General features: G+C 43.3%; 1 protein-coding gene and 1 long non-coding RNA gene across 7 annotated transcripts in view; one reads left to right on the forward strand and one right to left on the reverse strand.

The window, feature by feature from the left end:
- Nucleotides 1-16,411, forward strand: part of ERICH2 (glutamate rich 2) — a 172,702-nt gene that overhangs the window by 28,208 nt on the left and 128,083 nt on the right. For all 6 annotated transcript variants that reach the window (XM_029605741.1, XM_029605742.1, XM_029605738.1 and 3 more), the window contains one exon: nucleotides 11,298-11,331. In XM_029605741.1, coding sequence (XP_029461601.1) covers nucleotides 11,298-11,331 — 34 coding nt within the window. The remainder of the gene's footprint in view (nucleotides 1-11,297; nucleotides 11,332-16,411) is intronic.
- Nucleotides 3,368-3,981, reverse strand: LOC115093657. The gene is made up of 3 exons (XR_003857372.1): nucleotides 3,821-3,981; nucleotides 3,592-3,652; nucleotides 3,368-3,497 (listed from the first exon to the last, which is right to left on the reverse strand). It is a non-coding gene; the product is annotated as an uncharacterized LOC115093657 (long non-coding RNA).

The raw sequence follows: 16,411 nt of genomic DNA on the forward strand, positions 1-16,411 counted from the left end.
TCACGATGATGCAAGGCCTGGAACAACAAATGGAGCAGCCCTTTATAGGGCTGATACAGGAAACAGTCATCAAGGTGGGGCCCAGACACTTCCTGTGTCTGGCCCTTTAAATATTGCAAAGAGACGTGCGCCTAAGAAGAGCAGGAAGCTGTGCAGGACCGCGGACAGCAGCCTGCACCGACGTAGTCGCAGCAGAGCGTAAACAGAGGCAGGACTGAGCCTGGACGCAGGCTCCAACATTGGCAGCGGCTCCAGCCGCTGCAGGAGGCCCCGGGGGTGGCTCCTGCCGCTACTCCAGCCCGGGGCTGCGGCCTGGACGCCGCGAAGATAGAATCAACATCGGGGGCGGTCCCAGCCCCGTGGAAGGCCGCGGCTCCGGCCGCGGAAGCCAGGGTGAAGCAGGGCGGCCTCCTGGCCGCGTGGGCAGGCCGATGGCAGCGTCCTGCCGCGTTGGCGAAGAGACAGCAGCGTGGTAAGTGAGCCTGCTCGCGGGGAACACCCGCGGGCAGCGTTCATAACACAAAGTACTCACATTTAGCCTTGCATCAAACCCATGGGTCTTTACGAAATGCATCACGGTGGTGGCAGCTCATCTCCGTCACCAGGGAATAAAGTCTTCCTGTATTTGGATGATTGGCTCATCACAGCGAAATCACGAGACAAAGTTCTCTATTCCTTGAGCTAGAGAATAGGTCTTTTGGTCAATTTCAAGAAATTGAGCATGGATTTCACTTAGAGGCTCAAATTCAGTGGTGCTTGAATAAACTTGCTGCAGGAAAGAGCATTCCTGCCTCCCAGCCAAGTTACTTCGTAGTCCTTCTTCAAATGACTATCCATGTTGTCCCGCTGACCTGTCTTTATATCCGCTACCTCCAATGGGGTCTGCATACCCAGTGAGATCAACTATCACAACCATTTTCATCTCCAGTGCAAATCACAGTGATTATAAAACAGAAATTACAATGGTGGCTGTGCCTCTGAATTCTGAAGGAAGGACCCCCTCTTCACTCGCTTCCTTATCAAGTGGTACTGGCGATGGATGTTTTCACCAAAGGGTGGGGAGCACACACTGGGGCTCTTCGAACACAAGGCATCTGGACTCTTCAAGAGAGCTACTATCAAATAAATCTACTAGAGTTGAGAGCTTTGCATATCTACTTCAGGGGAAGGGCATCCTGATTCAGACAATCAGTTTTGCCATGTTTTTATGTCAACAAACGAGAAATGGGATCATGGCCTCTGCTAGAAAGCCCTAAAAATCTGGAATTGGGCAGAAAGAAATCAAGCTGTTCTGCACGCCACTTATCTGCAGAGTATCTCCAACAGGCTGGCAAATTGATTCATCAGAGTGTTTTCAACCACACGAGTGATCTCTATAGTAATCAGCGGCCGACAAACTTTTCAGCTTTTGGGTCTACCTTCTGTGGACCTATTCGCATCACAGCAGATCACAAAACTAAATCATTTCTGCCAAGAGATCACAGACTAGCTCAAGACACTTTCCTCCTTAGTTGAGTACGCTTTTCCACCAGAATAGTGAAAAAGGTTCTTCAGGACTGCACTTGACTGATCTTCATAGCCCCAGCATGGCCCAGACAGATCTGGTATGCTTATTTTGTACAACTTTCCAGCAGTCCTCCCACTTATCTGGGAACAGACCCTGCATTATTAACAGGAAATGGGACATTGTTTCATCATAGCCTTTCAGCCCTCAGACTCACAGTTTGGATGTTGAGGGCTCAGTGATTGTTGATCTCTACTTACAGTTGTGATCATAAGTTTACATATTCCTGGCAGAATTTGTAAGATGTGTAGCATTTTAAGAAAATATAAGTGAACAGATAAAACACATATCTGTTATTTTTAATGTTTTTCAAATTAAACTATTATGCATCACAAATTGCACAATCATTAAACAAAGCATAGCAATTAATGAAATAAAAAATGGTCCTGTTCAAAAGTGTGCATACCCTTGAATGTTTGGGCTGATAATATACACTTAAGTTGACACACACTGACACACAGGTTGAGATGGCAATGAAGGATAGGTATCCACACTTGTGCCTTTTTTTGATTGTAATTAGTGTCTGTTTATAAATAGTCAATGAGTTTCTTAGTGCTTGAGAAAACCTTGTGCATTTCATCCAGGGCTACACTGACTTTAGTGGTTACTGAAGCATGGGGAAAGGAGAAGAACTGTCAAAGGATCTGTGAGCATAAGTAGTTCAACTTTATAAATCAGGAAAAAAAAAAAGATCTTAAAATTTGAAAATGCCAATCAGTACTGTTCAAACTCTGACAAGAAGTGGAAAATTATGGGTTCTGTTAATACCAAGCCACAGTTAGGTAGACTAAGAAAGATTTCAGACACAATTGCCAGGAAAATGTGTCAGGCTGCAAAGAAAAACCCACAAGCAACTTCTATTGAAATACAGGCTTTTCTAAAACAAAGTGGTGTGGGTGTTTCAGCATGCACAATAAGGAGATACTTGAAAAAAAATGGGCTGTATGATAGAGCTGCCAGAAAAAAGCCATTGCTATACCAGCGCCACAAAAAGCCTGCTTACAATACACCAAAAAGCACCTAGAGAAGCCTCAAAACTTCTGGAACAAAGTAATTTGGAGTGATGAGACCAAACATTGAACTTTATGACAACCATAAATACTATATTTGGAAAAGAGTCAACAAGGCCTGTGAAGAGAAGCACACAATCCCTCCTGTGGAGCATGGAGGTGGATCTCTGCTGTTTTGGCAGTGTATGAGCTATAGCAGTACAGGGAATTTGATTGCAGGACGAGTACAGGTTCTGGAGTGGCTACCACAGTCTCCTGACCTCAACATCATTGAGCCACTTTGGGGAGAACTCAAATTCACTAATGCTAAACAACTAAAGAATTTACAGGAAGTGGAGGCTTTTTGCCAAGAGGAATGGGCAGCTTTACCTCATGAGAAAATAAAGGGCTTCAGTTATAACAATCACAAAAAACTGCAGGTTGTCATTGATGCAAAAAAGGGCAATACACGATATTAAGAACTGGGATTGTAATTTTTAAACCGATGCATGCGTTCATCGGCCTGCGCTCAGGGACATGGCCATTTTATAATGTAAAATTATAAACCCAAACAATGTAACATGAAAAAATTATGAATTCAAAAAAAGAACTGTTATATGGATGTCAATAATCTGAGTGTACCTTCATACGATGCTGTAAAAAAATACGGCTATCGTGACTGTGAAGCCTATGTGTAGGCTTTAAAAATCATTAGGTACCCCAGTGTTGGAATGCAAACTTTTGTAGTGCTCACTGTCCACTGTGCAATTGTTGCTAAAATGATCACGTGGATACTGTTGCAATATTCACTTATCTCAAAATTGTAGTCGGTCTTGCCTCAGCCGACATCCTGATGTTTCGGAGGCTGGCTCCTTCTTCAAGGGCTGGATATGCGCAAGAGAGACCGGTATTCCAGTGAAACATTAGATGTTGTGACAGTGAATCTGGTAGAACACAGGTAAAGTGTGCAAAAAAAGAGACATCTTTTAGTTATTGAAAAAACAATTAACTTAGGCTGAAATGTAGAGAGATACATACTTGATTACTGTGCCAGCAATGTTCAACTTGTTAAGTTTGTTTAGCGGTCTGTGAAGCTCCGCTGTGGAGGAAATGAAATGACCAGAGAACTGTTTACTCTGTCTTAACTGCTGTAATTGTTAGCCTGCTTGTTAAAACCTGCAAACGGGCAGAAAAGGCTGCTGTTTTTTTAAAACTTGAAGTGGTAAAAGTTGTGCTCAAATCTCGGAGTAAAATTTAAAGTACTTACTGAAAAACAAGCGGCTGCTCCCACGACTCTGTGCTGGGTCAGAAACGCCGGCAGAAGACTCCATATTTAAAGGGAGAACCCTCTGTAGGAAAGAGGGCGGAGCTGTGGGGCGTCACTGGCTGCTGTGCTGAAAAAAACTTGCCGGACTGAAAATGAATGACGTTTGCCATGTGAAACAAAGCAACCTCAGCTGTGAGAAGTGGGAGGGGCAGGACTGATAAACAAAGTACTTTAAATTTTACTCCGAGATTTGAGCACAACTTTTACCACTTCAAGTTTTAAAAAAACAGCAGCCTTTTCTGCCCGTTTGCAGGTTTTAACAAGCAGGCTAACAATTACAGCAGTTAAGACAGAGTAAACAGTTCTCTGGTCATTTCATTTCCTCCACAGCGGAGCTTCACAGACCGCTAAACAAACTTAACAAGTTGAACATTGCTGGCACAGTAATCAAGTATGTATCTCTCTACATTTCAGCCTAAGTTAATTGTTTTTTCAATAACTAAAAGATGTCTCTTTTTTTGCACACTTTACCTGTGTTCTACCAGATTCACTGTCACAACATCTAATGTTTCACTGGAATACCGGTCTCTCTTGCGCATATCCAGCCCTTGAAGAAGGAGCCAGCCTCCGAAACATCAGGATGTCGGCTGAGGCAAGACCGACTACAATTTTGAGATAAGTGAATATTGCAACAGTATCCACGTGATCATTTTAGCAACAATTGCACAGTGGACAGTGAGCACTACAAAAGTTTGCATTCCAACACTGGGGTACCTAATGATTTTTAAAGCCTACACATAGGCTTCACAGTCACGATAGCCGTATTTTTTTACAGCATCGTATGAAGGTACACTCAGATTATTGACATCCATATAACAGGTCTTTTTTTGAATTCATTTTATAATGTATGCATGTATATACATGGATGTTATAAAATAGCCTGACCACACCCATGTATGCATGCCATCTTAAGTGGATGCTTGCCTATGCATGCAAAAGCTGCTTCTACCACGTAAGTAGAGAGATTTAAAAAGACAAACATGCCGACACCAATACCAATTTTCCCAATCCATTCCCAGTTCACCCAGGTAAGGGATAGGACTTCCAAACCCCTTAGCTTAATAACCTTCCTTCTCCCTTCTCAGCCCTGACCCTTAAAACCCCGCCGACCTGTCTATTTATCTTTATTTTTTAACTTACACATCATCCATAGCAGAAGTAAAGTTACTCGCAGGGGACCCCGATGTGTGCTTGTGTGCATAAGTATTTACATGCTAATTTGAAGTCGAAATCCAGGAATACCCATGTCCTGCCCAGACCATGCACATGTCACATCTCTTTTTGGGAACTTTTCATTTGTGCGCACAGCAGGAGATTCACCCTGAAGGCCCGATTTTAAAAGGCCCGTGCGTGTAAAAAATGGGGGTTAACTGCGGCCGGGCTTTACATGCACCGCGGACATTTTAGAACGGGCCCGGCCACGTGCATAAGCCCCATTAGGCGCAGAAATACCGAGCCAATGAAAAGGTACGGGATGGGGTCTGGGCGGCCCTGTCCCAGAGAAGTGCATGCCAGCAGCCGTTCAGCACGCGGAAGATACTTCTTCTCTGGAGAAGCAGTATTAAAATAAAAAAAAATTGGGAAGTCGTGGGTCGCCAACACATGTGCGTGTGGATGTTAAAATCTAGCGTGCATGTGCACACGGATATTGCATTTTATAACATGCACATACCGATGCGCACATGTTATAAAATGATTGCGTCCATGTGCACGCACCACGAACTGCGCGCACTTGGACACTCATGCAGATCTTTTAAAATCGATCTTTTAGTTGGGCAGCTTTTAAAATCTACTCAGCATGTGTTGGTCGACTTGTGCATGCATCTCCCAGTTTTGGTGCATACTGGGCTTTTAAAATTCACCTTTGAGGGTATGCAAACTTTTGAACAGGACCGTTTTATTATTTCCTTTATTGCTATGGTTTATTTAATGATTGTGCTATTCTGTGATGCATAATAGTTTATTCTGAAACACATTAAAACATGTTTTGTCTAATCACTCACATTTTCTTAAAAGGCTACACATCTTACAAATTCTGCCAGGATTATGTAAACTTATGAACACAACTGTAAAAACAGAAATTGTGGACATATATTTTTCTCATCTAGAAAGCCTTCAACTAGAAGAAATTATGCTTTCAAATGGAATAGGTACTCCAAATGGTGTCAACAAAACGCTTTGGACCCATTTTCTTGTGAACCTAACCATCTGCTAAAATACTTGCTTTCACCTTTCTCACACAGGTTTTGCTACCTCAGCACTATATCAGCTCACCATACTCAACTGGATGGCAAACCTATCTCAATTCATCCACTGATATCTTGTTTCATGAAAGGTCTATAGAATGTCAAGCCCCCAGTACAAAAGCCACCTATTCCGTGGGACCTAAATATGGTCCTTTCCAAATAATGATGACACTCTTTGAGCCATGGGAGCCAATTTGTATAAAGTACTTGACATGGAAGTTCGTGTTTCTTGTTGCAGTGACTTCAGCTAGATGAGTCAGCGAACTCCAAGCTCATATCCACTGCCCTCCATACTTGCGATTCTTCTACAACAAATGATTTTCCATACTCACCCGACATTTCTACCAAAAGTGGTCTCATCTTTCCATAGTGATCTATCCATCATATTGCCTACCTTCTTTCCTAGGCCCCATGCACATGAAGTCAAAAACACCCTATACACCTTGGACTGCAAAAGGACTTTAGCATAGTACAATAAACTAACTCAACCACATCATAAAACCTCTCGACTAACAGACTAGAAGTAGCAGTCACCAAGCATATCTTGTCTAATTGGCTGGATAATTGTATTCACAATTGCTACATCTTAGCAGGACTGCAAGTCACAGATTCTGTAAAGGCTTATCAAGAGAGAGCCATGGCTTCTTTCATTGCTTATTTTTGAGAAATACATATTGAAGAAATCTGCTAAGTTGCAACTCGATCTTCCGTTCATACCATTACATCCCACTACTGTCTTGATACCCTTTCAAAGGTTGATAGGTAAATGTGGACAGGCAGTTTTGCAAAATCTGTTCTCGCTGTAGTCCACTCTCCACGGTGTGGACCAGGTTGCTTACAATATAAACACTCCACTGCAACTCTCAGCTGGGGATTCTCCATATGTAATGGCTAATTCAGCCTGCTTATCAACAGAAAAAGCAAGTTTGCTTACCATAAATGGAGTTTTCCATAGATAGTAGGATGAATTAGCTATGGAATAACTGCCTGCTTCCCTGGAGAGTCAACTACATAGTTAGATTAGCTTTGAGGAGGCTCACGAGGCAACCCCTGCACAGGAACTTCCGCACATGATCAAATCTCTACTAGCTTGGAGAGACAAGTTCATTCAGCACCGCTGGACCACATCTCCCCTCATATAATAGCTAATTGATCCTGCTATCTATGGAGAACATCATTTACAGTAAGTAAATTTACTCTAGAATTTTCTATTACAATCTAAACAAGCTCACATAATAAAGAATTCTCACTGCTAGCACTGGTAAATTAAAAAAAAAAATCTTACACAATACCAAGAACATGTAAAGGGGGAGGGGTTAAAGGGGCTCTTAGGGAAGATAAGGCCATTGTGGAAAGACTAAATTAATTCTTTGTTTCTGTGTTTACTAATGAGGATGTTGGGGAGATACCAGTTCCGGAGATGGTTTTCAAGGGTGATAAGTCAGATGAACTAAACCAAATCACTGTGAACCTGGAATTTGTAGTAGACCAGTTTGAAAAACTAAAGAGTAGCAAATCAACTGGACTGGATGGTAGGCATTCTAGGGTTCTGAAGGAACTAAAAAATGAAATTTCAGATCTATTAGTTAAAATTTGTAACCTATCATTAAAACCACCTATTGTACTGAAGACTGGAGGGTGGCCAATGTAACCCCAATATTTAAAAAGGGCTCCAGGGGTGATCCGGGAAACTATAGACCAGTGAGCCTGACTTCAGTGCCAGAAAAATGGTGGAAATTATTGTAAAGATCAAAATCACAGAGCATATAGAAAGACATGGTTTAATGGAACACAGTCAACATGGATTTACCCAAGAGAAGTCTTGTCTCACAAATCTGCTTCATTTTTTTGAAGGAGTTAATAAACTTGTGGATAAAGGTGATCCGGTAGATGTAGTGTATTTGGATTTTCAGAAGGCATTTGACAAAGTCATCATGAGAGGCTTTAAGAATACTAAAAAGTCATGGGATAGGAGGTGATGTCCTTTCAGGTATTACAAACTGGTTAAAAGACAGGGAACAGAGAATAGGCTTAAATGATCAATTTTCTCAGTGGAAAAGGGTAAACAGTGGAATGCCTCAGGGCTCTACACTTGGACCAGTGCTTTTCAATATATTTATAAATGATCTGGAAAGGAATACGACGAGTGCGATTATCAGATTTGCAGATGATACAAAATTATTCAGAGAAGTTAAATCACAAGCGGATTGTGATACATTGCGAGACTGGAAGATTGGGCATCCAAATGGCAGATGAAATTTAATGTGGACAAGTGCAAGGTGTTGCATATAGGGAAAAATATATAATTAAACGATGTTAGGTTTCATATTAGGAGCTACCACCCAGGAAAAAGATCTAGGCATCATAGTGGATAATACTTTGAAATCATCGGCTCAGTGTGCTGCAGCAGTCAAAAAAGCAAACAGAATATTAGGAATTATTAAGAAGGTAATGGTTAACAAATGGAAAATGTCATAATGCTTCTGTATTGCTCCATGGTGAGACCGCACCTTGAATACTGTATACAATAGAGATGTGAATCGTGTGCCCGATCGTCTTAACGATCAGGTTCGGATGGTGGGAGGGAAAAATCGGATCGTTAGAGATTGTGAATTGGAATCGTTCCGATTCCAATTCACATTGTTAAATTTTTAGTGAGGCCTGAGCAGATAAACAAAACCCCACTGACCCCCCCCCCCAAAATTTTTTTTTTTAAATTACCTGGTCCAGTGGGGTGGGGGGTCCCCGGCGCGATCTCCCGCTCTCGGGCCATCGGCGCCATTTTGGCTACCACTGATAAAAAGGCGCCGATGGCCTGAAAAAAAAACCCCACCCCGACCCTTTTCAAATTACCCCTTTGCTTCTCCCACCCTCCCGACCCCTCCAAAACCTTTTAGATGTACCTGGTGGTCTAGCGGGGGGTCCAGGAGCCATCCCTTCAATCGTGCCGGTGCCGGTGCTGGAGGTTTCAAAATGGCACCGATCGCCTTTGCCCTTAACTTGTCACAGGGAGCGTCCCTGTGACAAGGTAAGGGCAAAGGCGATAGACTGCCAGAATGACGCCGATCGCCTTTGCCCTTACCTTGTCACAGGGAGCGACCGTCACTCCCTGTGACAAGGTAAGGGCAAAGGCGATAGACTGCCAGAATGGCGCCGATCGCCTTTGCCCTTACCTTGTCACAGGGAGTGACCGTCGCTCCCTGTGACAAGGTAAGGGCAAAGGCGATAGACTGCCAGAATGGCGCCGATCGCCCTTGCCCTTACCTTGTCACAGGGAGCGACGGTCGCTCCCTGTGACAAGTTAAGGGCAAAGGCGATCGGTGCCATTTTGAAACCTCCAGCACCGGCACCGGCACGATTGAAGGGATGGCTCCTGGACCCCCCGCTAGACCACCAGGTACATCTAAAAGGTTTTTGGGGGGGTCGGGAGGGTGGGAGAAGCAAAGGGGTAATTTGAAAAGGGTCGAGGTGGGTTTTTTTTTTCGGGCCATCGGCGCCTTTTTATCAGTGGTAGCCAAAATGGCGCCGATGGCCCGAGAGCGGGAGATCGCGCCGGGGACCCCCCCCCCCCCCACTGGACCACCAGGTAATTTAACATTTTGGGGGGGTTCGGGAGGGTGGGGGAGTGTAAGGAATTTGTTTTAAAAGGTCGGGGTGGGTTTAGAGGTTGTGTTGGTGTGCCGGTTTTCCCACCCTCCCCCAAATAATTCCCGTGCCCTATTTAACGATACAATATAAATGCTCCTGACGATAAATCGTGGGCATTTGTATTGTATCGTGTACTCTAACGGTTTAGAACGATTTTAAAATTATCGGACGATAATTTTAATCGTTCAAAAACGATTCACATCCCTAGTATACAATTCTGGTTGCTGCATCTCAAAAAAGATATAGTTGCGATGGAGAAGGTATAGAGAAGGGCGACCAAAATGATAAAGGGGATGGAATAGCTCCCCTATGAGGAAAGGCTGAAGAGGTTAGGGTTGTTCAGCTTGGAGAAGAGACGGCTGACAGGGGATATGATAGAGGTCTTTAAAATCATGAGAATCTTGAATGAGTAGGTGTGAATCAGTTATTTCGGATAATAGGACTAGGGGTATTCCATGAAGTTAGCAAGTAGCACATTTAAGACTAATTGGAGAAAATTCTTTTTCACTCAGTGCACAATTAAGCTCTGGAATTTGTTGCCAGAGAATATGGTTAGTGCAGTTAATGTAGCTGGGTTTAGAAAAGGTTTGGATAAGTTCTTGGAGGAGAAGTCCATTAACTGATATTAATAAGGTTGACTTAGGGAATAGCCTCTGCTATTACTGGCATCAGTAGCATGGGATCTTCTTAGTGTTTGGGTATTTGCCAGGTTCTTGTAGCCTGGTTTGGCCGGTGTTGGAAACAGGATGCTGGGCTTGATGGACCCTTGATCTGATCCAGCATGGCAATTTCTTATGTTCTTATGTTCTTAAAAATATGTATACACCCTTTATACAAACTATTTTAAAATTAGATAACAAATATCAAGCCTGGCTAATCAAATAAGGGATGCAAGCCTCAAACACCTGAGGACTTTTTCAAGGCATTTCAAGTACATAGCCCACAGTCCATTCTATCTATAATAATTAAAGGTATATAAATGCATTCACTTAACCAAATATAGGTGCTAATCAATAAATGAAAAAAATGAAAAAATAGTTATAATATGAACAGGTAGAAATAAGGGTCCATAAACGAACTGCAAGTGACTAATTCAGCTGTGACCTGATTTAGTTATAGTTCCAATACAAAAGTGTCACCTACATCTTGGTTGTGGACCCTTATGTTCAAGTACACTACTTCGGCCACCACAGTATTTTGCCTAACACATGAACTTGATGGAGGGGATACTACATTCAGGACACCGTCATCCATTTTTTTGGCAAGTCAAGAGAGTGAGATTTCATAGTTTAGTCTCTACAGCTCACAGAACAATATAAATATTTCTAGATTCTAAAAATTAATATTTTTTTGACCTATTTCTCACTGACATTTATCCTTTTCCTCTATGCATAGATTAGGTTATTTTAGTTAAAAGGAAAGTTAATTTGCTGCATAAATATGGCAGAGTCTGATAAAAGAAATGTGGAACAACCTGTTTTCCCAAATTTAATGTTATTGTATTTATTGTTTATATATTTTAGGGTCCTGGAAGACTTGAAGTGCTTCATCCAGAAGGTATTTATTATGCGTGAATCAATATGAATTAAAATAAAAGATTTGGATACATGATACATCATAGTGGTTGCTTTGTCTCAAGTATTTTATAATAATTTTTACCTGAATAAATAAATGTAAAGAACAAGCATATTGACCCCTAAGCCTTTTGATTAATATTTTAATTTATGATCTTAAATCTTATCTGTTTTTTTGTTCTGGTTATTTTTCCTAGTCCCTCTATGACTAGCATTACTGATTCTTCAGAGTCAGTGAGTGAGTAGCTCGGTAACTGTATGTTGGGAGTGCCACTCTATGTTCCTATATCATTACTTTCCTTATAGCCAAGTATAGCATAGCTTAGAAAATGAGAGTACTGCCCAAATTAACATCTTCTAATGTCTAACATGGGTTTTCATACTGGATTATTGTAAAATTAATCTGAAATATTTTTTATCCATATATTTATAAAATTTATTATCCCAGGACAAGCAGGATGCTAGTCCTCACATATGGGTGACGTCACTGAACGGAGCCCAGGCGGGAAAACTTTCTATCAAAGTTTCTAGAAACTTTTGACTGGCCCAGTGAGGCCACTGAGCATGCCCAGCATGCTATGATATTCTCTGCCACAGGTGTTTCTCTTCAGTCTTCGTTTTTCCGCGCTGCAGTTAGCATCGCGGGTCCGGAGCCGTTGAGTGTTTTCTCAACTTTTTCTCTCGACTTAATAGTCATAAATTTGATATTCTCTCTCACAAAAAATCTCTCGGGGTCTTTTCTTACCGGCCGGTAAGTAACCCAGTCTCAAATTTTCTGTTTCGGGGAGTAAAGAATTTTCTCCTCAGTTGAATTGACGGCCGTCGATCGCTACAAAAATGTCAACAAGTTTCAAAAAATGCCCTGTATGTGCCAGAAAAATGTCACTTACAGACCCACACACCAAATGTGTGTTGTGTCTGGGTGAAAAACATGATGTACAAAATTGTCCACAATGTGCGGAGATGATGCCAAAAACCCGGAAAACCAGGCTCGAAAAAATGGAACATTTATTCAGCCTGCAACTCATACCTTCTCCGTCGCAGTCATTGAAGTCGTCTCCGGCTGGAGCGACTAAGCGCATAGTACTTAAAAAACCTCGCCCGGGACCATCGGGGGATCATTCGTCCCCTTCATCGTCCTCGACGTCGACAAAATCGACAGAAAAATCGAAGTCGAAACATCGACACCGGCATCAAAGCCCCTCGTTGTCTGACTCTGCTTCCCAGGAAGCCTCGACAGCGAAGCGGGCTAAACATCAGGACACATCGGAGTTTTTAACGCCTCGGCCTACCTCGACTCCATTGCCGGCGACAGATCCAACACAAGGTACGTCTCAGGAACTTGTGCTTCAGCCTACGCCACCGTCCTCAACCGCTCTGCTCCCAACGGTTGTGCGGCCGGAATTGTCAGATTTAATCCGACAAGCGATTTCACAGGCTCTGAAGGATCAATTTTCAGTACCGACTTCTCTGTCGATGCCGATGCTTACCACATCGATGCCGGCAAACTTGCCGATGCCGGTGGTTACACCGATGCCGGGGTCATTCTTGACTCCGACGGTGCAGAGGGAATCGACGTCGACACCAAAGATTATTACGTCATCGACGTCGATATATGCTCAAATCCCATCTCTTTCATCGATACCGATGACATCGATGGTACCGCCGTCGACAACGACATCGAGGCCACCTACCATTTCATCGATACCAACAGTACCAGATGATAGTGACCCTCAGGAGCTAGCACTTTTTCAACGTCTTCTACAAAAATACCAAAAAGTCATCGACACAACTCCTCAGAAAACCACAGAAAACATCCCTCCAATGATTTCCATCGATGAACCTTTACCTGGACCATCGGGTGTCTCCACAAATTTAAGAAAAACCCCAAGAACTCCCTATCAAGAACCAGATGAAGAAGATTCTTGGGATGATCAAAGGTCAAACACCTCTTCTGAGGAGTTCATGTCCGAACCCTCACCTCCTGAATCAAGGAAAAGATCCCCACCAGAGGACTTATCCTTTTCCAGTTTCATCCAAGATATGGCAGACACAATTCCTTTCAAGCTTTCATCAGAAGAAGATTCAAGGCAACATACCCTAGAGGTACTGCAATTTGTGGACCCACCAAAACAGGTTCTAGGATCCCTATCCACGAAGTGCTGTTGGACCTACAATAATGAGTATGGGAGCACCCATGCACGGTTCCAGCAGTTAACAAACGTGTGGACACTACCTACCTAGTGCAGCAAGCACCAGGTTTTCAAAAGACACAGTTACCACATCAATCTGTGGTAGTAGAATCTGCCCAGAAAAAATCCAAAAGGGTACGTCCACACTCCTCAGCTCCTCCAGGGAAGGATCATCGCTTTCTAGACTCCCTTGGCAGAAAGGTGTACCAAGGTGCACTTCTATCTTCCAGAATCTCCGCCTATCAACTGTATATGACACAGTATCAAAGGGATCTCTGGAAGCAAATGGAACACTTTACAAATTCTCTCCCAGAACAATTCCAAGAATCTGCACAAACCATCATTGCTAAGGGCCTGGAGGCTGGGAAACATGAGGTAAGGGCTGCTTATGACAATTTTGACACAGCCTCAAGAACAGCAGCAGCTGGCATTACAGCACGAAGATGGGCCTGGTTGAAAGCATCAGATCTCAGGCCTGAAGTGCAAGAGAAGCTTGTAGATCTACCATGTCTTGGAGATAATTTGTTTGGGGAAAAAGTACAGGATGCTGTCCAACAACTTAAGGATCACACAGAGACCTTAAGACAGCTGTCCCAATTACCACAAGAACCAACAACTCAGGCCCCTAGGCATCTTCCTCGTCGAGAACCTAGACGACCATACTACAGACCAAGAAGGTACTACAATCAGCCTGCAAGGGCTAGACCTTCTAGGCCTACTCAGCGCTCTCAATCCAGGCAACCAAGAACAGCCCGTACCCAGCCTCCTCCACAGACTGGTCCAGCTACGGGTTTTTGAACAACAGTCCAGAGAACAGGCCCTCCCTCCTAAACCCCAAACAACACATACCAGTGGGAGGAAGAATTTCATATTTCCACTCAAATTGGGAAAAGATAACATCAGACCAATGGGTACTTTCCATTGTAGCTCACGGCTACAAACTAAATTTTCTCTCAATTCCTCCAGAATTCCCACCAACTTCCTACCCACAACAAAATTCCCAATAATTCAATTACAAATAGAATTATCCACCCTCCTGAAAGCCAGGGCTATTCAACCTGTGCCTAGGTCACAGCAGGGCAGGGGATTCTACTCCAGATATTTCCTCATTCCAAAGAAAACTGGAGGCCTACGTCCCATCCTCGACCTCAGAAATCTCAACAAATTTCTAAAGAAAGAAAGGTTCAGGATGGTTTCCCTAGGCACAATGCTCCCACTTCTTCAAGCAGGAGATTGGCTCTGTTTTCTGGATCTTCAAGATGCTTACGCCCATATACCAATATTCCCTCCTCATCGCAAGTATCTGCGCTTCATGGTGGGCCTTCAACATTTCCAATACAGAGTGCTACCATTCGGACTAGCTTCTGCTCCCAGAGTGTTCACCAAATGTTTGGCAGTAATAACAGCACACCTACACAAAGAAGGTGTACATGTTTTCCCATATCTGGACGATTGGCTCATCAGAAGCCAATCTCAACAAGGGGCAATACAGTCTCTCAACTGAACAATTGCTCTACTACACTCCATGGGATTTCTCATCAATTATCCAAAATCACATCTAACTCCAAACCATCTCCTACAATTCATAGGAGCAGATTTGAACACCAGCCTCTCAAAGGGCTTTTCTACCCAGAAGATCGAGCAAACACACTTTCCCTACTGGCAAACTCGATTCACTCCAAGAAACAAGCAACAGCTCATCAGTTTCTAACATTACTAGGCCACATGGCATCCACAGTTCATGTCATTCCTATGGCAAGACTAGCCATGAGGGTAACTCAATGGACTTTAAGATCACAATGGATCCAAGCCATTCAACCACTTTATTCTCCAATTCAAGTAACCCACCAACTACGTTCTTCTCTACTATGGTGGGTGAACAAGGACAATTTGTGCAAGGGCCTACCCTTTCAACAACCAGTCCCACAAATAACTGTGACTACAGATGCATCCACCTTGGGTTGGGGAGCTCACATAGGGAATCTCCAAACACAAAGAACATGGACAAAGCTCGAAGCAACATTTCAAATCAATTTCCTGGAACTTCGAGCTATACGTTATGCTCTGCATGCCTTCAAGGACTGCCTTACAAACAAGACTGTGCTGATCCAAACAGACAACACAGTAGCCATGTGGTACATCAACAAACAAGGAGGGACAGGCTCGTACCTCCTTTGTCAAGAGGCAGCTCAAATATGGGGATGGGCCTTGAACAACTCCATGTTTCTCAAAGCCACTTATCTGGCAGGCATTCACAATGTAGTGGTGGACAGACTCACTCGTCAATTCCAACCACACGAATGGTCCCTGGATCCCACAATAGTGACCAGGATATTTCAACGTTGGGGACAACCAACAGTAGACCTCTTTGCATCACATCTGAATCACAAAGTGGACAACTACTGTTTCCTATACAACCTGAACAACAGGCCATCCAAGGACGCATTTGCTCGCCCTTGGACCTCAGGCCTACTTTACGCGTATCCTCCAATACCGCTCATAACCAAAACTCTAGTGAAGCTACAACAGGACAAGGGGACTACGATACTCATAGCTCCATATTGGCCTCGACAAGAATGGTTTCCCACACTTCTAGACCTCTCAGTCAGGGATCCCATTCGACTGGGAGTAGCTCCCACTCTCATAACTCAGGATCAGGGTCGGGTGCACCATCCCAACCTCCAATCCCTATCCCTGACAGCTTGGATGTTGAAAGCTTGATCTTACAACCACTCAATCTTTCATCCAACATATCCCAAGTTCTTATAGCTTCACGTAAACCTTCCACAAGGAAGAACTATGCTTCCAAATGGAAGAGATACACTTTGTGGTGCAAGCAAAACAACATCAATCCTTTCACTTGCCCTACAA

Source organism: Rhinatrema bivittatum, chromosome 6 (assembly GCF_901001135.1).
Source record: "Rhinatrema bivittatum chromosome 6, aRhiBiv1.1, whole genome shotgun sequence".
In the NCBI taxonomy this organism is placed as follows: domain Eukaryota; kingdom Metazoa; phylum Chordata; class Amphibia; order Gymnophiona; family Rhinatrematidae; genus Rhinatrema; species Rhinatrema bivittatum.